The sequence below is a fragment of the Lagopus muta genome, chromosome 29 (genome assembly GCF_023343835.1).
Source record: "Lagopus muta isolate bLagMut1 chromosome 29, bLagMut1 primary, whole genome shotgun sequence".
In the NCBI taxonomy this organism is placed as follows: Eukaryota; Metazoa; Chordata; class Aves; order Galliformes; family Phasianidae; genus Lagopus; species Lagopus muta.
Window position 1 is genome coordinate 1,353,854 of NC_064461.1, and position 24,244 is coordinate 1,378,097.

The 24,244-nt window shown below is 49.3% G+C and overlaps 1 protein-coding gene across 1 annotated transcript in view; it reads right to left on the reverse strand.

Annotated features, from left to right (window-relative positions):
• The window catches only part of ASH1L (ASH1 like histone lysine methyltransferase), a 39,167-nt gene extending 14,959 nt beyond the window's left edge, over positions 1 to 24,208 (reverse strand). Inside the window, exons 1-7 of the mRNA XM_048929307.1 lie at positions 24,005 to 24,208; positions 18,773 to 19,289; positions 10,827 to 15,576; positions 6,266 to 6,367; positions 3,820 to 4,558; positions 2,632 to 2,817; positions 207 to 301 (exon numbers count right to left, since the gene is read on the reverse strand). Of these exons, the coding sequence (XP_048785264.1) occupies positions 207 to 301; positions 2,632 to 2,817; positions 3,820 to 4,558; positions 6,266 to 6,367; positions 10,827 to 15,576; positions 18,773 to 19,192 (6,292 nt within the window). The 5' untranslated portion in view covers positions 19,193 to 19,289; positions 24,005 to 24,208. The remainder of the gene's footprint in view (positions 1 to 206; positions 302 to 2,631; positions 2,818 to 3,819; positions 4,559 to 6,265; positions 6,368 to 10,826; positions 15,577 to 18,772; positions 19,290 to 24,004) is intronic.
• Positions 24,209 to 24,244: the final 36 nt, after the last annotated feature.

Consider the following 24,244-nt stretch of genomic DNA (forward strand, 5'->3'; position numbering starts at 1 on the left):
AAGAAACCTCAAGAGTCAAACTCCTATGCTGAAAAACACAGAAGGATGAGTGTGACCTCCGATGGAGTTAATATGCTGAAAGATATCACGACCTTAATGAGGTGATAAAATAAAAGGGAGAGAGGCAAAAAGTCCAAACAGAGTCACTCAATGTCACCCCAGAGCGATGTTTGTTTCCCAGCAATTAAAACGTGTGAAGTACCCACCGACATGAATAGGGGCTGGAAACAATCCGTGCTCGTGCTCTCCAGGAGTGTATTCCAGCTTCTCCTTCTTCAGCTGGATGAGGCGGCTCTTCGGACTGCGGGCAACAGAAGGAGAAACGTTTCTGTCACACACAACAAATGTATCATCTGTTTCAAGGAGGCAAACAGCTCGAACATCAGGCAGCAGAATGAGAAAAGGAATGGCTGAAAGAAGTCATTTCCAGGTTGCCTGGCAAAGAGGCTCATGGCATCCATTTGAGTTTTTCCCCATCACATCAGGCAGCACCTAACGGGGCACCAACAGAATTAAACTCCTGGTGTGTGAGAGGTCAGAGGTGACTCAGATTACAGGAATCAATTCCCATGTTGTCTGTCCAGCTCTCTGAGGTGTCATAAAGGCACTGTGCCCACTGTCCCAACAAACATTCTGGGTCTGTTCCTTTAGTAGGGCGTCCATCAACGAAGAACAGAGAGCAGAGTTAAGGGAGCCCCTGTCCAGGAGGAACAAACAGGGCTGTGGAGTGGCTGTGTGCTCAGGCTGATGTCCAATGACACAGCCCAGCACCTCTGCAAACATTCTGGTCTGTTCCACAGTGATAATGAGGTAACTACATTTCAGGCAGTGATAAGAAGCTGAAATGAGGCTCTGCTGAACGAGATGCTGCATATCCTCTCCATGAAAGCTCTGCTTTTAATAGCTGGTGACTGAAGAAATACTTGCACTGAACCACATGCACACACGTGGGCAGACACAGCAGTGGGAAAGTTTATTATACAGATGAAATGGGAATATCTAGGTAAAACCCAAAATGAACACCTTTGTTTGCTAAGGGACAAAGGGAATGTACCTGCAGATGAGAGGCTAAGAAACGTGCTCCAGGCCACAGGGCAGGGGTTCAAACACAGATCACCCATTTCCAGTCGGGTGTTTCATGTCCCAGAACGTATCACCAGCACAGTGCTGCTGCTTTACCTAAATAGAGTCACTGCCAAGCTCTGCCAAGCTGTCCTAACCAGGAAGCAGCATCATTTCCCCATGCAAGAAAGGTCGCTGGTTTTGACATTATGACCCCATTTACTGATGGCAGACTTTCACTCCATTTGCCTTGGCAAACACGCAGCTCCTTCACCCACCAGGAAAAAACGTTCATCTAGAGAGGATAAAAAAGGAACCCACACTTCTGCCCTTCCAAGTTGTGCTGTGCTGAATCACTGAGGCTTGCAAGGAAAGTGACTTTGTGGTGACTGCTTACAAGACCTGGAAAACAAATTCTTACCAAGAGGAAATGGAAAAGCATTGTGAAAAGGGAAAGAGTGAACCTCTGGTGCCAAGAGGCAAGCAAAGCCTGAAACCAGAGGCAAAGAGAAAAGGAAGAAAGGTGTGACTAAATGCCAACCAGAAGAGCCCCTTTCACACCTATATGCTCCATGTAAAGAAAATCACCAGAAATCTAAGTTGCCAGGTAGTTCCCTAGATTTAATTGCTAATTTATTATTTCATTTCTTTGGCAAAGCAGACTTTGTACTCCTCTAGCAAAGCCACTGCTGGGTAAACAGAAAATGACTGCAGAGCTCAACCTTCCTTTGTTCTTAAACCCGCAGCTCTGTGCAACCTCACACTGAACTTCTCCCCAGCAAAAAGTGCAATTCCTGCAGGGGGAGGCTGAGGACGCTGGGTAATTCGTGGGGATGCTAAAATGTACCTGCAGACATGGCCACAAAGGCACACCTGGATACAGAGGTAAAGCTGAAGCTGACTTCTGAAATCACTCCTCTCATTCTTATCTTATTTCATTCTCGTCTGCAAGAAATTACAAAGTTTGAGCTGCAGTCACTGTGCTGTAATAAAATCTGTAGACCAAAGTGAGTCGGGGGGAAAATGATTTCTCTCTTTTTAATGCTTCAGACCATAACAGAAGTGGCAATTCTTGACTTTCAACACAATGCTCCAAACAGCTGCAGGAATGTCACCTCACTGCAGACAGAAACGGGCTGCTTATCAGAAATGGGAGATGGCTGAGACACTGCACTGCTGCTCCCAGCAGCACAGAAAGCAAAAGACACAACCACACCTGGCAGGGCAGCGAGCAGGGCAGACACCTGGGGTTCTTTCCTAAGAAAGATAACCACTCTTCATCATTCAGCCCATGAAAGCAGAAAACCAATGGGCCCCTGTGTGCAGACGCTGCACTCAGTGCCTGAACGCTCAGGCTCTGCCAGCACTTTGACTGCCACGATTCCCACTGCCAAACCAACGCCTCACATTCTCCAAGGCTGATCCTCAGAGACACTTTCAGACTGCCTTCTGACAAGGGTTACGTTTCAAACCTTCACTGAATCAGGTTCTGATCATTAGCACGCGTTATTTTTCACAGGCTTTAATGAAGTTGCTGGTTTTGGTTCAGCTCTTACTGCTGTTACTTACTCTGCTGTTTTGTACACGTCAGAGTAGAGCCCTGCCTTCTGGTACTTCTTCTTTGGGGGCCGGGGGGCTTTCTTCTCACGCTGGGGAAGAGAAGGCAAAGGCTGCTGCTGCTGGGTGTTCTCAGGTTCAGGTGGTTTCCCAGGGGCATCCTGAGGACTGGGTGGTTCAGGTGGTGCCTCAGAAAAACTGGAAAAACATCAAGATGATCTCAGTGGATTTGTATTTCTTACCATCAGCATTTTCTTACCGTATTTCATCGCCCCTTTTTATGGTCAGCAGCACAAAAGCCTCTAGGTTACAAAATTACCTGATGTCTCTGCTATTTAACAACGCAACTCAATGACCACCAGCCAGCAGTGCTTAAGCATCACTGTAAGAAACAGGATCTTTTCACAGCAATATCACTACTCCTAATGTTTGGAGCCTCAGTGAAGTAATTCAGAAGGTGGTTTGTACTGTTTGCTTTTGTACTCTGAAAATAGGAGGTGGCCAACCTTCACTTAGCTTCCAGGAGCCATGCAACGCATTCCTGGAGCGTGCAGCTCCAGCAACATCCTGCACAGCCAAATGCCTGCACGTCAGCACTTGGTTGTGAAGCACAAACGGATCGTAATTGTTTGGAACTATTCAGAAAACTCAGGGAGGAAGAGCTCTGAGCTCTTTGCTGCAGAGATTTCTGGTGTTTCTTTAGCAGTGACTGCACCCCTCACACAGGTGCACACCTTCCCTCCTACTCACTGTTTTGGTTTTACTCTTTTGCTGCCTATCAGTCGATCTCGCCTGACGTTCAGCGTTGCTCGTAATTGTTTCTCAAGCATGTAAGTCACACACTGCAGATTCCCACGGTGCTGCAGCTCTTACAGCTCCCAGCTCAGTGCATGACCTAAGAACTGTCTCTGCTGAAGCACCTCCTCAGTTCTCCTGTTACAAATCCATTAGCTGCATTCTTCACCACGTGTTTCACTTGAGAGTTCACACAAACAAGCTTTACATTACCTGTGATTTTACCCCATTTAGGGGTGTGATAAGCAGTGGCTTAGAAAGACCCCATGTGTTCTGAAAACACTGAACTCCTCAGTGGAAACAAATGTAACGAGCAGAGCTTGGAGAGCAGGATTCTCTGATGGGTTAAAATGCCTTAAACATCAACAATATGAAAATGAAAGCAGGCAGCTCTAAGGGAATTACCTCTTACTGCTCTCCTGTTCGTCTTCTGGCAGAGGTTTCTGTCGTTTCCTGGCCTGTTCCTCCGACAGCCACCTCTTTCTCTTCCATCCTTTCCTGTGATCTGGATTCAAGTTTACGCTTTGCACCACAGCTTCAATCACATCAGTGATGGTATCAGGTCCGAGGTGTAAAGGGCTGCTGCTTTCTTCCCTCTTATCTAACTCCTGACTGACCAGCCGAGCTGCCTGGAAGGCCTGCATGGACACCACAGCCTGCATTGGGTATTTCCTGGGCCTTCCTGGCCTGCGTTTCACAAAGTTGTTCCCTGTCCGTGACTGCCTCTGCAGCTTTTTGGCTTTCAGGATTTTATTGACGTGATCAAGATTTTTTTTTGTTGCCAAGATCTTGTTATAATTGCACATTTTTCTAGCTTGTCGCTGCATGGCTTCAACCACGCTTCTCTTGAGATGATGTGGGGAATAGCTGCTCGGCAATCTGTCCGACAGAAGCGAGATGCTGTCACTGCAGGAGCTGCTCGGGATGGCTGGAGCAACGAGGCTGTCCTGCTTGCCCAGGCTCCTCTCCCTGTTGTGGTTTCGAGCAGGACTAGCCGATGGTGGAGCAGATACATTCGCAATGACTGCTTCTATGCTTTTGTCCAAAGCAGCCTGGCCTTCGTGCTGCGCCATGCGCTGCAGCAAGCTGTCCACAGAATCATCAGCAGCTGTCAGCCTCGTCCCCCGCGCCGGCGCTCCGATCACTGAAACAACCAGAGAAACAACCAAAGTCTGAAGCAAAATCCAACACAGTGCTGACAGAATCGATTGCAAGAAAGGTGGGGTTGGGTGCAGGTAAGCCAAAATACCGGGACAAAGAGAAAGGCAAGTTGACACAGGAAGTCAAATGAGGTCTCACTTTTCGATCTACTTCAACTAGCGGGTCGTGGGCTGAGGACTGAAAAGCTGGGGTTACTGTTAAAGAGAAGGCAACAGAACGTTTCTGTAAAAGGGTTTCTATCTTTTGGCAAGAAGGTGTGTTAGCAGCCAAAGATGCAGCACAGACAGTTCACACTAAGTATTTTCTAGTCTGAATCTGTTACTGTGGAGAGATGCATTCCTCATCAGTTTTCCAAAGTCATGAATTTGCAAGTGCAAATGGAAACATTTTTCTGAGAGTACAAACAATTTGAAGGAGGAAGAATCAGCATGTCTGCTCCTGAAGCCCTTCTGTGCACAACTTTCTTCCTATGGGCTCAAAAAAGACACGTGCAGTCACTGCTGTAAGCGGAACCAAACCACTTGGAAACCAAACTGCCTGAGCGACTCAAAGCACTGAAAGGATTTTCACTTTCAGCTTTCAGTTTCTGGTGGAGGGGTGAAGACAAACTTCCCTGTTTTCCTGTGGTCTTTACACACACACTGGGGCAGAGCTGAAGGTTCCACATAGAAGCACCGCCTGCTCAGCTCTGCGAGCAGCTGCCCATGAAAACTGAACAACACACATTTGGACACAGGGGCTGCCCACGAAGCAGGGCTTCTGTAGGGAAAATGACCCCAAAGGATCAGACATCTGAACTCTGATCCCCAGCAGCTGCAGCACTGCCCGTGTACTCCGGGATGGTGAGGAAGCAGCTCTGTGTCAAACGCACCGAAATCCCACACGCGTCCCAGAGCTGCAGATGTGACAAAGTCTGCTCTCTTCCAGCACCAGTTCCATGTCTTTGAAGCTGACAAATAACTCAGTTTTGTTCTTTGCTCTCCTGCCCAAGAAATGCCTGAGCTTTTGACAGCTGCCTGTGCAGAGGCTTGAACTGCTTGCAGTTGTCCCTTTCCAACAACAAGACACAAGGACACTTCACTCTGGGTGGATTTCCTCAGCACGTGCTGAAGAAAGCTTCGTGGTAAATGTTTAAAGGGAGGAGGAAACAGCAGCTTTGCCACATTCTTTGCATATGGAAATTGTAACCAAGTGGTTCTGTTGGTACACATCCTAGGGATGTTTACTACAAAGCTGCAATCAACTTTACTGTCTAAGAATGTTGGAACTCTCACAGAAGGCTCTTCTACAACTGGCATTCTACAAATGCCTTTCTTGCCTTATCTTCTTGGCCCCACAAGCTCCCCACAGAGGGATTTATTCACCTAATTCATTGATTAGCTGCAGTGCCGCAAGAACTGCTAGCAATTAAAGTCTCAAGCTTCACGAAGACTCATTTAACACGGTGAGGAACCCAACTCCATTCCAGCACAGCTACGCTGCTGCTGCTTCTCTACATGCCAGCTCAATTTCCCCTGTTCTACAGCACAATTTGAAGCACTTGCACCCTAAGCTGCAAATGGAAAAAGTCATCATCTCCACGAAACTCCTGCTGCTGTAAAGTTCTCATAGCAACGCTGCCTTTGCCTGCAGCACCGTAGGTCTTAGTATTGCAGTGATCTCCAAAACAAGATGAGCAAATATTACTTGCCTGTAGAAGATGTGCTCTCAGATGTTGATCTCTTTCTGGAAGGGCTGCAATTTGTGCTCTCTGACTGCCTCTGGGAAGGTTTGTCCTGTGTTGGCAGAGTGCCTAAAAAGCAGATCAGGGAAGACAAAAGCACAAAAAAACAACACCACTTCAGTCGGGCAGTGCCAATAAAACACAATGCAGATGCTAAATATTCAAACTAAGAGTATACTTTCTTTCTTTTTCAGCATTAAGAACACTTCCTTGTTAGGATGTCAGTGCTTGCAGAAGGATGGATCTCAACCCTCACAACAGAATTGCTCGCAGGGCAATGTCACACATGGGACAGTAAAGCAATCCATGAGGAAGAGACACTTAGTATCCGAGGAGCAGCTTTAATGTGAAAAACCGACACCAAAACAAACAAAACACTCGGACACATCCCTGCTTCCAAATGAACTCCCCTCCTGTTTCATCTTCATGGAACAGTTGAGGTTGGAAAGGATCTTCTGCAGATCCCAGACAGCCACCATGTCAGGTTTCCAACGTGTCCACAGAGACTCCAAAACCTTCCCAGGCAATCTGAACTGGAGTTCAAACCCCCTTATGATAAAACAGTTTTGTTTTTTTTTCTTCTACATGGCCAGAATTTCCTGTGTTTGACTTTGTGCCCGCTGCCCCTCGTCCTGTCACCAGGCAGCGCTGGACTTGGCTCCCTTTTCTGTGCTCCCTGCCATCAGGTCTATGCACCACTGATAAGATTTCCCCTGAGCTTTCTCTTCCACAGGCTCAGCAGTCCCATCTCTGTTTGTATGACGGGATTCCCAAGCCCTCAGTCACCTCGGTGCCTTGTCACTGCATTCCTGCAGTGCCCCCATGTCTTTCTTGGAGCGAGGAGCCCAGAACTTCTATGATTATTATTATCCTGTGTTGTAACACCTCAGAAATGTTCAACTGAGAGACGAAGTAAACAATACCACGGCTCCAAATATTCTCACTTTTTGACAATGCAGAAGCACCAGACTTAATTTTTCATTAATTCTTCTCAGCAAAGGCATTCCTACAACGCTGCTGGACATTGCCCTGAGCTGCAAGCTGAATGTCTTTGCATGGAGAATTCCCCACTTTCCTGCATGGCATCCTGGCACAGGGCTGTGAGTGTGTTTCTGGAGGGTCTGCTCTGACAACACAAAGCTAAGAAGGAAGCTGCAGTGGAACTCTGCAGGGAGACCACATGCAGTTGCTCAGTATTAGAAAGAACAATTGTCTTCTCATCCCTGGATCAATTTTTCTAGCGAGGAACTACAAGAGATATTGATTTCATACTGCGTAGATTAAAACAAATGCCCTGAGACCTCAGGAAAAAAACTGGAAAAGAAAGGCTAACTGCTATAAGCACAAAGAGGTTATAATAAGTTTCAGCAGGAAAAAAAGACGAGAGGAATTTAAAGAGCTGCTTCATTACAGAGCAGCTCATCACTGAGGTTTCTTACACATGACCACACACAGAGGGTTCCTTCCTCTCATAGATTTAACTGCTCACCTCCCTCAGCTGCCCAACCTCAGCAGGCAGGAGCCCTTCAGCCCCTGCGGGGACTCAGCTGCACAGCCAGGCCCTGGGGTGACAGAGGCCGAGCCCTGATGGAGTTCAGCTGGTGCTCAGCCCAGGGTGCCATGCTAGGCCCGGGGTCAGGCAGCGCTCGGCCCACACTCCTGTGTTAGGCTTGGGCTCAGGCAGCGCTAGCCCTATGGTCAGGAAGCAGCCCAGGCTGCAGTCCCAAGCCCAGGAGGCACTAAGCCCAGGGTCAGGCAAGTGCTAGGCCTCAACTGCAGTGCAAGGCCTCAACTGCAGTGCAAGGCCTGGGGTCAGACAGGCGCTGGGCCTAGGCAGAGGTGGAGGCCCTGGCAGCGCTAGGCCTGGGGTCAGACAGGTGCCAGGCCCAGGCTTCAGCGCTAGGCCCAGGCGGAGGCGCAGGCCCCGGCGGTGCTAGGCCCGGCCTTGCCGCCAGGCGGCGCCGTTGCCCACGGCCCTGCCCAGCGCTGCCGCCCGCCGCCGCTCGGCCCTCGGGTCGGGCACAGCGCTGCTTCGCGACCCGAAACCGGCACACCAGCAGCTAAAATATACCTCGCATTTGAACACGGATGTTTCCCTCGTCTGAGCACGCACTCTCCGAGCTCTGGGCGCACACACCTTGTGTCACGCTGACGCTTGCCTCAAACCTCTCCTTGGCTTTTCAGTGGGATGAAGGGAGTTTCAAACCACCAAACAGCTTCTTTAGGCTCCCCTTCGCTCCAGGCACGGTGAGACCACCTTAAAATAAGCTCCCAGCTGTTCAGAGCAACTCGAGGTGTGAAGCTGCGGCGGTTCCCTGAAGAAGCCCCACGCAGCAGTGCCCACAAGCGGCTGCTGTGCTGACAGCCCCTGTGTCCCGCCGAGCCCCACGTAAAGACAACTCCTTACAGCCCCACGACCTTCCTGCCGGCCCCCGAGTACGGACTGTGCAAAGCTGCATGCCTTTAGGATTGAAACGCCTCTCTGAAGTGCATCTCCTGTGAAACACCACCATTCATCCGCTGAGCCCCGGGTGCCAAAACACAGCATCCCAATTACAGTTCTGATCCAATAGGAGAGCGTCAGACATCAGCTAAGATGACAGAAAGTACGCGCCAAGGAAGGCGGCCATGCAGGGTTTTGTGTTCAAAATCCTGTGGAAATGGAGGGTGTTTTCCATACGGGGTATTTCTGAAATAAATTATGACGAATGTCCCCTATGGATCACAAGGGACCATTTTAGAAAGCATTCCCTAACGCTGCTCTCCCACTGCTTGCTTTAACAGCTCTCATTCTGCGTTCCCTCCACCACGCACCTCAGCTGCATCTGGTTCAATAAATAAAAGAAAAATCATCCTTGATGCACCACATTTTCCCTTCATCTCTGCCATTTTCCGCAGTGCACAAAAATAGGACCCGGGTCTTTCACAGTAACGGCCACAGAATCACAATTCAGCAGTACAGATTAAAAACAAAGCCAACTATGCAACTTGCCATTGATCTAAAGGGGAAAAAAAAAAGGAAAAGCATGGGGCTTTTTTCTAGATGCAGTCTAAGCCCTCTGATGCACGTAGACGACGCGGGCATCAGGAGCTCCTTGTGAATGAGATGAATGCTGAGCTGGAAGCTGCTCTCACAACACCAACAGCTGGTTCCAATCACGAGAAATACACTTACTGAAAGTGATACGCTGCATCTGATGAACCAAATAAACACGCCCTAAGAGGGAGAGTGATTCAGAGCCTTCGCTAGCAGGTTTCAGCCTAAAACATCTCTAATTAGGCCGTTCCTCATAAAAACCCAAGTCAGATCATTCACTGTAATGGAATTCCTCAGGAAATTCCCAGAACTGCACAAGCTACCACAACGGTTCTTCGCTCCTCCGAGCTGCATGTAACCCTTTGGTGACTGAGCTCCTTCAATTCTCCTTTCCATCTCAGCAGCAGAGGCGACGTTACAGCTCTACTGCCTTCTCCTGACACCTCCCCTGGTGTCGTTTTAATCAAATACTACAAATACTAAAGTTCTGCCTTTCTCTTATCAACGCTGCATGCAGATGCACTTTACTTTCCTCAGACTGGAGGATAACACAAATGCAGGCGAGGCAGTAGGAGGCATCAAATGGAAGCTTTACAAGGCACACGAGGAGGTAATATTCCTTACTGATAGCGAGCTGCTTCCCCAGCACTCACTGTGAGCTACCAGTCACAAGTGATTTTGGGCAAAGGATTTACATTTACCAGGGAGAGCACAGGAAGAATGGAGTAAAGGAGGAGAAACTGTCGGCATTTTTTAACACAGCAGAACGGAGGTCCTTGAACAGCAATCCTCTGCTGCTGCCACTGCCATTTTCTGTGCAGCCTTAGTTCTGTTTCAGTTACGTTTAGGGATCTGTAAGACGAGCTTCCCAGCTATGAATAAAACAGTCTTTACAATGTTTGGTCTTGGGCATTCCCAGGATCATTTTGCAACTGCTTGGAGGTCCTGCAAAAGGCCTCAAGTCAGGGATCAAAACCACGCTACAGTAAAGATGATCAAAACACCTAAAATTGAGTCATAAAAGAAATACCAAACATTTTCTTCAATGGAAAAGTAACTCACAGTAGGAGCCCCCACAGCTAGCCTCAACTCAGTCCATCCAACTTCAAAATAAGTGGAAAGAGAATTTCTACAATATCAAAAATCGTATGAAATTTTAACTCAATTTCTCCAGAAACCAGAAGGATAAAGAAAAGCCTTTGAATGAAATCATCCTTAGGAAACTTTGTACGCAAAGCAAAGCAAATCTGATGGGAAGAGGTACCCATGCAGCCCCACACACAGAACTCATCCCATTAATCTGCGCCAGAAGCTGAGCAGAACAGCATTAACACAACAGAAATCCTCACAAAAACCCCCAACCAACAGCAGTTCTAAAATCCAACACGGGAAAAACTGCCACAAAGCCAAAGCCATCGCTGCCTGCCTCTCCAAGCGCAAGCAGGTTTAGAGCTTACCATAACAGGGCTGATGATAACAAGGCTCCCTTACCTGACAGAGGCTGCAGTGCCTTCTCAATAGAAGGCAACGGCTCCTTTCGCAGCGGTCGATTTAGCGAGCTGTCCTGGCCGCTGAAGAGTCCAGGGCTGTCAGTTAGTTTTTTACGTCCATTGGTGCTGGTAGAGTTTGTGACTCTGCAGCTGCCTATTGCACTTGTGAAAAGATTGGTGTGCTCGTCGCTGCTGGCCGGCTCGGAGCTGGGGGTAAATCCCCCCAGGGACAGACCTGGGGAGCCGTCTGAGCAGTCTATCTGTAACGGCGTCTGCAAGCCCAGTGCTAAGGAATTAGACTCCGAAGGCTCCCTCCGGACCCACTGTTCGTCTCTGCTCAGCAATCCCTTGGAAGGCGACAGGTGGGGACAAGACATGTGACATCTGTGTTTCTCCTTATGTTTGTACCTCTCACCGACAGCCTCCTTCCCGAATCTGTAGCGCTTCAAGGACTCCAGAACTGTTCTGGAAGAGCTATTGGCCGTGATGGTGTCCATGGAAACCTGCGGCTGCTCGGAAGTACGATGCTCTCTGTGTTTGTGGCGGTGCCGGTGCTTGTGCTCCAGCATCCAGCCGTAAGCCATCTCGGGGGGAACGCTGGGGTACGTGCTCATGGACAGCAGCGGAGTCCTACTCGTCGTGAGGAAAGCTTCCTGGCGTAAAAGTTTATGCTTTTTCTTGTGGTATTTGGTGGGATTGAGAAGCAAATGGCCTGTATGCATGTAGGAGGGCGGTGGCAGCGGGGTGGTGAAAGAAGGAGAAGGTGGAGGGGGATAAAGAGTCGGAGGGTACCTTCCGTAATAACCTAAACCTATGGGAGCAGCTGCGAGGGGGGAAGGAGAGTAAGGCATGCCGTAGGAGGGATAGAACCCGGTGCTGGAGAGAGGAAAGCTGAGGCTGTGCATGAAAGGCATCTCTGCCATAGCCTCCCGCATCTTCGGAGGCCTGCCTCTCTTCTTCTTCAAATCGGGTTTCCTAATGTAGTGCAACGGATCTAAAGGAAAAGTAGGGTGAGTGTAGAAACTATTGAAATTGATCCGGAAAATGGTAGGCAGGAGATCCCGGGGTATAAAATGGTGACTTCTGTGGGTTATTCTAATTTCGCTTAATCGACTGATTAATTCTTCCAACTCAGCCAGGAAATCTGGGTCCTGCCTACCCCGAAGCTGAGGATATTTCTTTTTCCTTTTTCGCTTCTGCCTCTTCATTTTGTCGTAACTGAGGTAATCGTGACTCCGGCGCTTGCATTTGTGTTTATGCTTCTCTTTGAGATTACTTAAAACCGTGGAAGCTTCGGGTGCAATAAGGGAAACGTGATCAAAGGAATGCCTCTTTTTCTTCTGCCCACAGAACTTCTCAGCTCGATCCGAAGTGCTGTTGTTATCTGTTCCTATTCCACTGTCGCTGGGTATGGTCTCATCGCTGTGAGATTCGCTCACGGGGGAAGGAGTGGCTTCTTTCAGCGATGTCAGCTCACTCAAGTGAGAAGGAGAGTTTGGCAACAAGGTGGGTGGCGATAATCTCCTCCTTCCCTTAGCAGCTTTCTTCATTGCGAGTGTCTGAACAACGCTTCCTTGCCTGGAGTGGATGTGCAAGTAAGGCACCGAGCTGGGCTCAATGAACCCCGCGTCGCTGCTGACGGGGCTCTGCCCCCCACTGACCGCAGAGGACTGAGAGCAAACGGGGGACGGGAGGATCTCGGAATTATTCGCTGCTGAAGGCAGCAGGTGGGGAAGCACTTGGCCAAACGACGTCCCGGGAGTCTGTTGAGCAGATTTCTCAAGAACCGTCAGGCTGGCAGAATTGCCGGTTAAAATCCCGTTCAGGACAGCTTTGGGTTTCCTTCCTCTCCTTTTTCCTATATAAATCGTTCCTTTCTTGCTGACATTTATTTGCTGGCCCAGTTTTGAACCAAAAGTGGCAGCAAGAGTTGACACCGTGTTGTGGAGCTTGGATTGCACTTTCCCTTTGTTATTTGGTTCCACCGTACTCGAGAGAATCTGATTCAAAAGTTTCTTTCTCTTCAAAGTTTTCATTTTATTTATTTTCCGAATAATTGTTTTCATTAACTGCCCGTTGTTTCTCTTGGCAACTTTTCTGTCTGAGTCTACTTCCAAATCACTCATGCTACAAATATTAGGCTTTTGGACTTCTTCTGGCCCTCGGAGCTGGTCCTTTCTCTCATAAAAATCCCCGCTCCGATGCTGATCGCTCTCAGACTCCATCTTGTTCGAGCTCTCCGTTCCAACAAAAGGTGCCACAGAAAGAATCGGTGGCTTCATTTTAATCGATGACCTCATCTGCCTTTTAGGCCTCCCTCTCTTTTTGGGAAAAGCTTGTCCCGATAAACTCTGCTTTAGGGAAGGAATTTCCACCTCGGGCTGCAAAATAGGAGGCTCCTGCTCTTCTTTTGACTGCACTGAAAAGACTTTTGATGCTGGGATCTTCAGAGTTCTTTTGGGGGGACCTTCGAGCTCCGGCATCTCCTTGGATTTAGGTCTTCCTCTTTTAGGTTTATACATGTCAGGTAAGAAATCATCCGACATACACAAACTTGAAGGTTGTTTGTGAGCACTGTAGAACTTCTGAGTCTGCTTGTCAGACTCAGTCAGCAGTGCTAGAGACTGCCCACTGCCCTCATTCAGTTTTGGCAGCTGATGCTTAACAAATTCGTGCTCCACAAACGAAGACGATCCTATGTTTTTTAAGAATTTGGCCTGCTCCAAATTACTGCTGGATAGTGCACTGTATGAAATGTTTTTAAAAAGCTCTGACCTTTCCAGTTCCAGACCCTTTGGAGGCCGGCATGTGCTTCTCGACACCACTTTAGTCCATCGTGGCTTCCTTCCTTTTCTCTTCTTTAAAGGTTTGGATTGCTGACTGGTGCTCAGATTTTTTGCTCCTTGGCAGGATTTATCTGATGCAGCTATTGCACCGATCTTTAGGAACTGCTTGCTACTAAACAAGCTTGTAAAACTCACTACCGAAGGGGTGACAGTAGCATGAATGCTTGTTTCAGCTGCCAAAATGGGTTTTTTCCCTATAGAAGGGCTAGTTCTTGAAGTTTCTACATAAGTAGCCTTTGAATCACTTAGGTCTTTGTCAGCACCTTTAAAATCGGTGCTCAGAGTATGGTTCAACGTTCTGTTGATATTTAGAAGCGTGCTGTCGGGAGAAAACTGACTTTTGCCAATCTGATCTGAAATGCCTTCGAGGAGATCAGCCGTGGAACTCAGGTGCAGCGGGTTGGGGGCTAACTGTGAAGATGCTGCTGAGAGGCTCCTGTTTAAGGTGGTAACAGACACTGTGGGTGAAGGCGACGGGAGATTTCCCTCTCCTACTGCACTAAATGGGGACTTGGCTGTGGATACGTCTGAAGCACCTCCTGTCCTGAAGTCTGGTGAAGTGCAATAGACCGGAGGCTGTTTTTCGTGCTTAGATGTTTCATAAATCCCTTTCTCACTGGCTGTGTAACCATCCTGTGGGACGCAGATTCCTTCATTAAACATTTCTTTGCCTACATCAGCGATTTCTTTCCGAATTGAAAATTTTTCCAAGCTACTTTCTTTGCTCTGCCTCGCAATATGCTTCTCAAACGTTTTGCTGCTAGTATTTTCTTTCAGCAAATCCGTAGTATCGTGGCTTTCAAGGCTGCTGAGGTTAGAATTGCAAGGAAGCTTAAAGGGCTCCGAGGCAGGCATAAGGGAGTCTGCTTTCAGAGTTCCAGAGTCCTTGTTAACCAAACCCACTGGAGTGCTGATTCCTGTTGGCTTCTTTCCAGAGTCCTTGCTAACCAATCCCACCGGACTGCTCATGCCTACTATCTTCCTCCCAGAGTCCTTGTTAACCGGACCCACTGGGCTGCCAATCCCTGGCGTCTTCCTACCAGAGTCTTTGTTAGGCAGAGCCGTGGCATTGCCAGTCCCCGGCATTTTCCTCCCAGCATCCTTGCTAACCAATCCTGCAGGACTACTTATTCCCAGCAACTTCTTCCCAGCATCCTTGTTAATCAGTCCGGCTGGAGCGCTGATCCCCGCTGGCTTCTTTGCAGACTCCTTATTAGTCAATCCGGTTGGAGTGCTGATACCTGGAAACTTCCTCCCAACATCTTTGTTAATTAATCCAACTGCAGAGCTGCTCACTGGCTGTTTCTTTCCAGAGTCCTTGCTAACTAACCCAGGTGGAGTGCTGATCCCTGCCAGCCTCTTTCCAGAGTCCTTGTTAACCAATCCTATTAACGGGCCGATCCCTTGTGGCTTCTTCCCAGAGTCTTTGTTAACCAATATGGCTGCGCTACCAATCCCTAATGGCTTCTTCCCTGAGTCCTTATTGACCAATCCAACAGCAATACCAGATCCTGGCAATTTCTTTACCAAATCTTTATTAACTATCCCACTTGCAGGAATGGTTCCTGGCAGCTTCTTCCCAGAGTCTTTAACCAAACCAGATGCAGTTCCGCTTCCAGGCTTCTTCTGCTTCGTTTTGGAAGACTTCGAAGGAGGACAAGTTGCAATAAGTTGAGCCAATTTCTCTGTAACAGTTGTTGCTCCATTAATCTGTGTTCTATCCTTTAAGTCAGAATTATGGCTACTGATAAGAGTTGGAGGAGATGACTTTATATAATCTGTCATTTCAGTGTGCAATGGGGAAACTTTCTTAGGTAAGGGATTTGTTTCTACTTGTATACCTTCTTCCACATGTAATTCAACTGTTGTAACTTCTCCAGCTTTCTTGTACGACTTTGAAGGGTCCTACAAGTTAATAAAAAGAGAAGTTCTTTAGGAATAGAGCACAAAGACCCACTACCTCAACAAATTCTATCAGGAACCTGTCAATAATTCTTCCTCGTTTCGAAGGACATTCTTTTCGCATAGAGCTCCCATCTTTGAAATGCACGGATACATTCACTCCAATCTGGGCCTAAGAATGGAAGATTCCCATCCCTTATAATTACATGTGCACACAATTTCAAAACATTGCAGGATATCTCATCTCAAGCATTAAATGGAGAGGGAAAGGCATCAGTGTCATCCTCATCCATCCCTCTCCAATAAAAACGAGTAAGCCAATTGCTTGGTACTTACTGTACTTAATTACAGTCAGCACTGGGTGGATTACATTTTAGAAAACTCTAACTATGGTAGGCAAATATCTAATTATACTGAAGAAAGATATAGCCTGGATTCCTTTGAAATCATTTGACATCTTGGGTGCTGCTCATGAATGAAGTACTGACTCGGCAAGCTGCACCAGTACGATCCCAACAGAAGACTGCAAGCTGGACTCAGTCCGGCATTATTTCCTAGAGATGGGAAATAGTTGCTTGGGTAACACGTGTTGCCCGAGCTGTCGGAGCTCTGCAGTGCGCAGACGTGCTGACCTGCCACTTTTCTGCAGGGCCAGAGCCAGAGGTGCTGCTTGCTGGCACTCAGTGGAAGCTACTGAGTCAGCATGACCCACAACATGGTTCCAAACCTGAAATCCAACCACTGCAATCAGGGCTCTCAAACATGCTGCAGACACAGGGAGACTGCGAGTCCCAGAGATCTTCAATAAATAGTATTGAAGGAAACTTTTTGATCATCCTTAGTCATAGAGATCCTTCTTGCAGTTCTGTATTATCAAAAGCTTCTGTTCATGGGAGGTGTTGCTATCACTAAGGTGTTGCTGTCACACAGAAGGAATAAGATTGTTTTAAAGTGGCACTGAAGATTAAACTTCAGTAGTGCACGGCCAGGAACCTTGGGAATAACAAGTATGGAAAGCAACAGCGAGGAAAACATTTGAATACAGTGCTCGTGCACTGAGGAAATCAAGCAACTCTCAGCTTAACTGTACCAGCACCAGTCAGAGTGCTTGCACACACCAGCTGTAAGAGTTCTAAAGCAGTTGGCCAAAAGCTAATCAAAGCAGGTCACTCCACCCGCCTGAGATGAGCCCTGATCTCTGCTGGGCTCACACTAAAATCCTTGATGCACCAGAAGCAAAACAGCCCTGATGTTACCACCGCTGCCTACCAGCCTGATTGTGCTTTCAGAAAACAAACAAGGTTTCCCAAGAGCAGCGATGCATCTCCGATCAAAGTCCTCCTCTTGGAGAAGGGTGGACAGGAGCACGGGTAGAGGCCGGATGCCTCCAAATGCAGATACAGAACAAAACCCACCAGTCATATGGGCTACTGATTTTTAGCTGTGCTGGAAAAAGCGACCGTGGTCTACAGAGAATAGTTTGGCACTTAGCCCAGCTTTTCTGTGGCAGCTGCAATCTTATGTAAATTCTGCTGGAGCGTCACATTTCAGGAACTTCCCCCCCGTTCACCCACCCTCATACTCACCAAACCCACAGCTGGGGGCGGGGAGGGGAGCAGCCCCAAACCCTAAAGCATGGGGACAAAAGTGCGCCAGGCTTTCCTGAAATGACTTCTGTTGTGCAAACAATCACTGCACGACAGGGAAGGCGTAATCTGAAGTCCCAAATATATTACAGAGTGCTTTCGACGAGTGCAGCACTTGAAAGCTTCCGTGTTTGGCCCCGTTCACATGCAGCTCTCCAAATGGCAGCTGGTCCCACGCTTTCATTCTGTCCCTGGTGCTGGAAGCTGCCTTACACGAAGCTCATTTAGCACTGCATGACTTTGTGCAGTCAGTCTAAAACAAGACCTCAGGTCCCAGATCCTGCAGAGAACGCTCTGAGCCACCCCAAAGAAGATGAACCGAAACATTTACTCTGCTTTGGTACCTTTTTGCCCAGTTTTTCACTTGGTGGCTGTGAGCTCATCAGCAGCCTTCCCTGCCTAACCAAAGGCAAGATACAGAAGGACAGAGCGCTGCACTCAGCAGTTTTACAAAGACATAAGATGAAGCAGAAAGGCAAGTCCCAGCCTGCTCACCCTATTTTAGAGTTACAGCAGACTGTAGCTATGTTACTATCACTTCTTGCCTTCCCATTTTCTAAAACTTCAGCAACGCAACTCTGCAGTGCCTCTGCACGCCTTCACCACGCACACATCAGCAAACCACTCATCTAAAACCAACAGAAGCTGAGTTTGTATTTATCTGTAAATACGGAATGGAAAAGTGGAATCCCTGCCACTTTTTTCCTGTTGGTTTCTTTTTTCTTCCTCTTTAGAAGGCTGTCAGCTTTGTTACCTTCACATTTCTGGAAGACAAACCAAACAAACTCACCCACCACTCATCTTTGTGAATGGAGACCAACCATCTGTTGGCACAGCTGAAGATGCTGCCCAAGTTTTAGGAGTCCCTTCAGCAATAAGCTTGAAATCCCACCCAGAGATGGGAGTGCAAAGCACTTTCCTATTCCTTTTTACACTGGTATTCCAAGAGAAAGATTTCTACCACTTCCCTTTGTGCCTTGGCAGTGAACCGAGCACACTGCATGTGCTGAATTCCCACTCAATTCCTCCTTCAAAAGCACGGACAGTTCAGTCTCACAGCTACAAAGATTGTCACAGCTTGCTCTGAATGGGTCACAGAATTGCTTCTCCTCGCCTCCTCTCCACAGAAAGGAAAAAATTAAGGGATCAATTTCATTTTCTGAAGCGTAATTTCCAGCACTACAACTCGCTTTATTTCATCACAGTAAGGAGAAAAAAAAATACATCCCTCTGGTGTAATATTCAAAACACGAGGTGGTTTTAAACTCTGTTTACCACTTGTGTCTAGAAAACCAAATTTTATCTCGCGCTGGAAATCAGCAGGATGCTGTAAACCATCGCTCCAGCCATCAGGGAACGGAGTTCAACAACTTACACAACATCTCAGCACAGCATCAGAGAGAGAGCAGAGTATCTGCAGTGCGTGACCATCAGTGAGGGACTTGAAACTGTTTTAAGCAAGGAGAATTTGGATTGCAAGAGATTGGAGCTTCTCTACGCTACGCATTTGGGTTACTGAGCAGACAAGAGCACTGCAGAAACAAACTACTCACTTGTTTTGAAGGACAGTGCTCGTTCTTCTCATCTGTCATCTTCCCACTCTTTGGTGGCCTTCGTGGTTGCTTGATGCTGGTTTTTATGGCAGGCCGGCACACATAATTCTCGAGGTTCTTAGGAGGCTTTTTTGTTCTCTTTGCTTGGAGACCAATCTTCAGTTTCAAGTTTCCCTCCGAAAAGTTTGTTTCTTTCACTGAAAACTGTTGCTGCGCATCAACCAGAGCCTCCTTCTTCCCATTCTCCACACCGTTCCCCTCCCGATTCTTCTCACCCTCCTCCTCTTCCTTGGTGCAGCTTTCCAGGTCTACGTCTCCCTTTCCCACCAACGTGCCAATGTTTACCAAAGAGGGGCTTTTCCCAGAAAACCCTTCAGAATCAGAGCCCAAGCCTAACATAGCAGTATTCCGAGGGTCCATCACAGAAGGAGTCCAAGCCTTCGGGTAACTGTAGGGAAGATTTATGGCGAGCTGTTCCACAGATCAGTTCTACGACTGGCAGCCAGCATCTTTTACTCTGCAAAAGGAAAACGAAGACAGAGGTAAAGTCCAGCTTGAGAGCAGGAGGGGACTGACTAGCAAAAATGATCAGAAAGCAATTGTAGGTCAGGAAGTTCAGAGGTGGGCAACGCCTGGGCAGCAGCTGAGCGCTTTGCAGTGACTGGAAATGACAAATAAATATTTGCACTTTCATTTGAACCTCCAGGAATGCGGGAAGAGAAAAGTCCATCACTGTCCATCACTGGGACACTGATGTGTGTGTATTTAACCCACCTACCATGAGACAGCAGAGGGAACTTTCTCATCTCAGCTTCCCCCAGAAGTAAAGCAGAGGGCGATGGGAACAAACCAACGCAAGGGCTGCACCTCCAGCTGTCACCTTCCAATAAGAACATCTCCAAATAATCAAAAATGCTATTACATTATTGCTCAGGAGATCGGAGGTAATTAGGGGAAATCTCCATCTTGCATCCAGATGAAAATAATTAAAAAACCAGTGGGGTGACACAGGGGACTAAAAGCAAATCAGTACCAGGTCCCAGGCAGAGGCCATTGGGCAACTTTGTGTCAGTGGAGGTGGGATCCACATGCAGGCACACCAAGGAAAACTGGCCAGCACATAAATAATAACAACTCCTGGATTAGCTCCGAATTATTTGGCTACAAGAAGCGATTCCTACAGTGTGTGATGCAGTTTAAATCCCAAATCTTTGCCCACACAAACGCTTCCTTCTCCAGTCAGGTAACTGCAGCCCAAAGCAGCCACAACCCTTCAGTCACGTTCCTACAAACACAATTAATTAATGAGCTTAAAATCGGAAAGCGAGTTGAATCAAAGCAGCAGCACCAGCACTGCTGCACCTGGCTGCACATTTCCTCTCCCAGATGAGCAATGATGCCCACATAGCAGCTCCATCAGCTGCAGGACCAAGGCGAAGAGTGCCTTCAGAGCCCGAGGCTGCAAGGTGGTCCCCCTCAATCCACCCTAAAGGGACCCGGAGCCATTCCAAAGTCCCCAGATCCATGGCTCTCATCAACACGTAGCAGGTCATTTCATTTAGCCATTAATTCCACTCTGCACAGACAACAAAAATGCTAATCCTGGACCTAATCATCATTTTGCCTTGATCACTGTAATCTTCTTCTCTCTGACTCTCCAATTATCCCACTCTAATTCATACAGAATGTGTCTGCCAATTTGATCGTTTTCATAACCATGGGCTGATTGCATCTCATCCCCTTTCAATCCCAATAACGTTTTTTCTTCCCCACCCCTCCAAGTTCAGGCTTCCCATCGCCGTGCAGAACAGCACTTTGGTTCCTGAACTGCTCCTACACCTCAGTGCCTTCTGTTACACCACTGTGTGTGTTCTTCTTCTGCCTTTTTTCAGCTTTTTATGCCATTCTCTGTGGCACCCTTCACTCTCCGGATGCTCCCCACACATCCACCCATAGGACCTCTGTGGCTCCTCCAGCAGCTCAATGCCTTCAGATCTTCTCATGGATGCAGTGCAATGGAGCAGCTGGATGGCAAAACCACAGCCAAGAGGTGGCTGGAGCAGCTTCCAATGAATCTACCCTGAAAACACCCAAGATTTGGTACTTTCAGGACAAAAGATGATCCCATAGACCTGAAGGATGCGTGCCCTCCCTTCCCACTGTTCCACCAGCACACAGAGCCTCATCATTTCACCACCAGCTCGGAGAAGAGGGCAACGGACTCACAGAGCGCTGCTCCCAGAGGAGATCCTCAATATGAATGAGCTTCATTACACCTTCGTGCACCAGGCCAGCAGTGCTGCTCAGCCATTCCTCCCCCAGGGCTCACATTCTGCAGACCCACAGCTCTTCCCACAGCAACACCCACACGTTTCACTTACAACGTGACAAACTCCATTTCCCACTCTATCCCAAGACATCCTGCCTTTCATCCACGGGATCTTCGCTGAATGCAGATTTTGCTACACCAGGGACTCTCTAGCACCAAACATCTGCGTGGCCACACAGACCACCATCCTCACCACCTCCCCAGAGTGAAACACACCGAGCTTTCAGCCACTTACCCCACAGATCTCAAATCCCTCCTCACCAAACAGAAGCATTTTCACACCTCTTCACACTTGTGCCACCTGGGGCTGAAGGCTGAGCAGAGCGATGGTTCTCTCATTCATTCTCACTGCTGTGTTGGCACATCCAACTCAGCACGGATTACAGAAGACAATTAAAGTCAACAATCCATACAGCACCCCCACCTCCTTACAGCAGCTGCTATGTAAGCACATGGGCTACGTCCACCTTTCTCCTGTGACGCTGCTTGTAGTTTCTATCCATGAGGCTGCCCCATAAACCAAGCATTTAAACCCCCCCCCTTCACTTTAAACTCCTTAAAACAAGTCTCTTCCTTTTGTCAGTTATGACTTAATTTTTTTGTTTGCTGTTCATTATCACTATGACACGCTGAGCTTTTCAGATGACTGCTGACTGCCTGTAGCAACAAAACGTAACTGGAGGCCACCAAGTTGGATTACTTTGGTTTGGAAAACACGATACACAGAATCCTCCCCACCCCCCCATCCCAGCATCACAGAGCTCAGAGCAGCCACCAAAGCTTTCGTTTTTGAGTAAAAATGCTTCTCCAGAACTCAAGTAGGCAAACAGATGATGATTTTAGAGCCCATCTCCACCCATATGTTCAGCCAGCTGCCAAAACTTCCCCATTCACACTGAGGCAGCAGCACCAGGGACAGCCTCCGGGTCCTCACGGATGACCACGTGCAGCACAGCTCGCTGGCTTTCACCCTTTACATCACTTCCCACATTCTCAATGCAGGTGCACTCAGGAGAGCAACCAAAACAATCGAGCAAAGAGGTTCTCTGCTGTGTATTTAAGTGTGTGAAGTCAAAGCAGACACATCTCAGCAGCACGCCCTGCAGTTCCAGCTCCCCACATCTCCCCATGGCACGAGGAAGCCGGAGCAGGAACCCATTGCTGTGCTTCTTGTTCAGCTGCTGACAGAACACAGCTCCCTAGGAAGGGAATACATGCCCTGAGGCCATGGATGGAAACCCACATTCCAGGCTCTTTCTACTTCTCTGCAGAGTAATTAATGGGGTGAAGGAACCACAAACCAAGGGTGAACAACAGAAGTTACTGAGGCTGGAGATTCACATTATCGTGGTGTTCCAGGGGCTGGAAGGGGAAATCACCTCATGCAACTCCTGGGCAAAGCAGGATCCCTACAGGAGGGGCACAAACTGCACGCATCACGCAGTACAAAGTAAAGGACAGCAACACGTTTTGGCTTCTGAGCTGAGAAACGGGTCAAGCTGAGAACCATGAGGCTCAACCATCACATCCAAGCTCATAAACGGGACCAAAAACACAACAGAAGGGCAACTTCCAAAGCATGATTGGTGGGAGGGGGACGGCACACAAACACAGAGACCCACGAGGTGCGGAGCCAACCCAGCAAACCCCCCCAAAGTGCAACAAACCACCCCAATGTTTCATTCAGAGGGTGGTGAGGCACTGGCACAGGTTGCCCAAGGAGGCTGTGGATGCCCCAGCCCTGCAGGCATTGGAGGCCAGGCTGGATGTGGCTCTGGGCAGCCTGGGCTGCTGGTTGGGGACCTGCACACAGCAGGGAGTTGGAACTGGATGAGCATTGTGCTCCTTTGCAAACCAGGCCATTCTAGGATTCTACGGGTCCTTATGGTACCCCATGGGTCCCTGTGGCACCCCCATGGGTTCTCTGGGCAGCCTGGTCTGGTGGTTGGCAACCTGCACACAGCAAGGGGTTGGAACTGATGATCATTGTGGTCCTTTTCAACCCAGGCCATTCTATGATTCTGTGGGTCTCTGTGAGTCTCATTGAGTCTCTATGTGTCCCTATGGGGGATCTATGGGTCCCTATGGGTCTCTTGGTGACCCTGCACATAGCAGGGGGTTGGAACAGATGGTCATTGCGGTTCTTTTCAACCCAGGCCATTCTATGAGTCAATGGTTCTGTGGGTCTCTATGTGTCCCTATGGGGGATCTATGGGTCCCTATGGGACTCCTGGTGACCCTGCACACAGCAGGAGGTTGGAACTGATGATCACTGTGGTCCTTTTCAACCCAGCCCATTTTCTGATTCTGATTCTACGACATGTAACTGCCCCCATCCTCCCTGCAGACCCCCGGCCACTCAAAGCCAAGGAAACTCGGACTCACCCCCCATCCCCCCCCAAAAAAAAACCTCACCGGGAAACTTCCCTACAGCCCCGCGGATCGGAACGCCCGGAGGTCCCGCGGTGCCGCCGCCGCTCCGCCCCGCTCTGAAGGCGGCTGTCAGCGCCGGGTCCGGCCGGAGCGGGGCCTCCTTTGCAGGCCGCGCCGCTGTCAGCGGGTTCAGCTCTCGGCCCGCCGCTCCCCTCCCGCTGTCAGCGATCCTCCGCCCCTCCCGGCTGTCACGGAGCGCCCGCCCCGCCCGCGCACGGCCCCGCTCCGCCGACCGGAGAGCTCCGCCGCCGCCGCCGTTGGCGGGATCGCATCCCGCAGGCCGCACCCGAGCGCTCGGGGCGGGCTGCGATGCGGTGCAGCACGGCGCGGTGCGGTGTGGTGCGGTGCGGCCCTCCCGGCCCCGCTCCGCTCCGCTCCGCTCCCCTCCCCCCGGGCTCCGGGCCCGAGGCGGTCCCCAGTCCCCGCCCGCCGCCCTCTCCCGCTCGCTCTCCCGCCCTCCCGCTCCTCACCGTGTCAGCGACAGCACGGCCGGGACCGAGGACGGGCTCCTCCTCGCCGCATCCTCCCGGCCGTCCTCGGGGACGGAGCCAGGGCGGGACCCGGACCGAGCGGCCGCCGCTTCGGCCCTGCTCCGACCGAGGCGGCGAAACCAAAATGGCGGCGGCTTCTGCTCCACCGCGAGCGAGCGCCCGGCGCCCCGCCCCCACCCCGCGCCAGGCCCCGCCCCCTCCGGCGGCCACACCCACCGC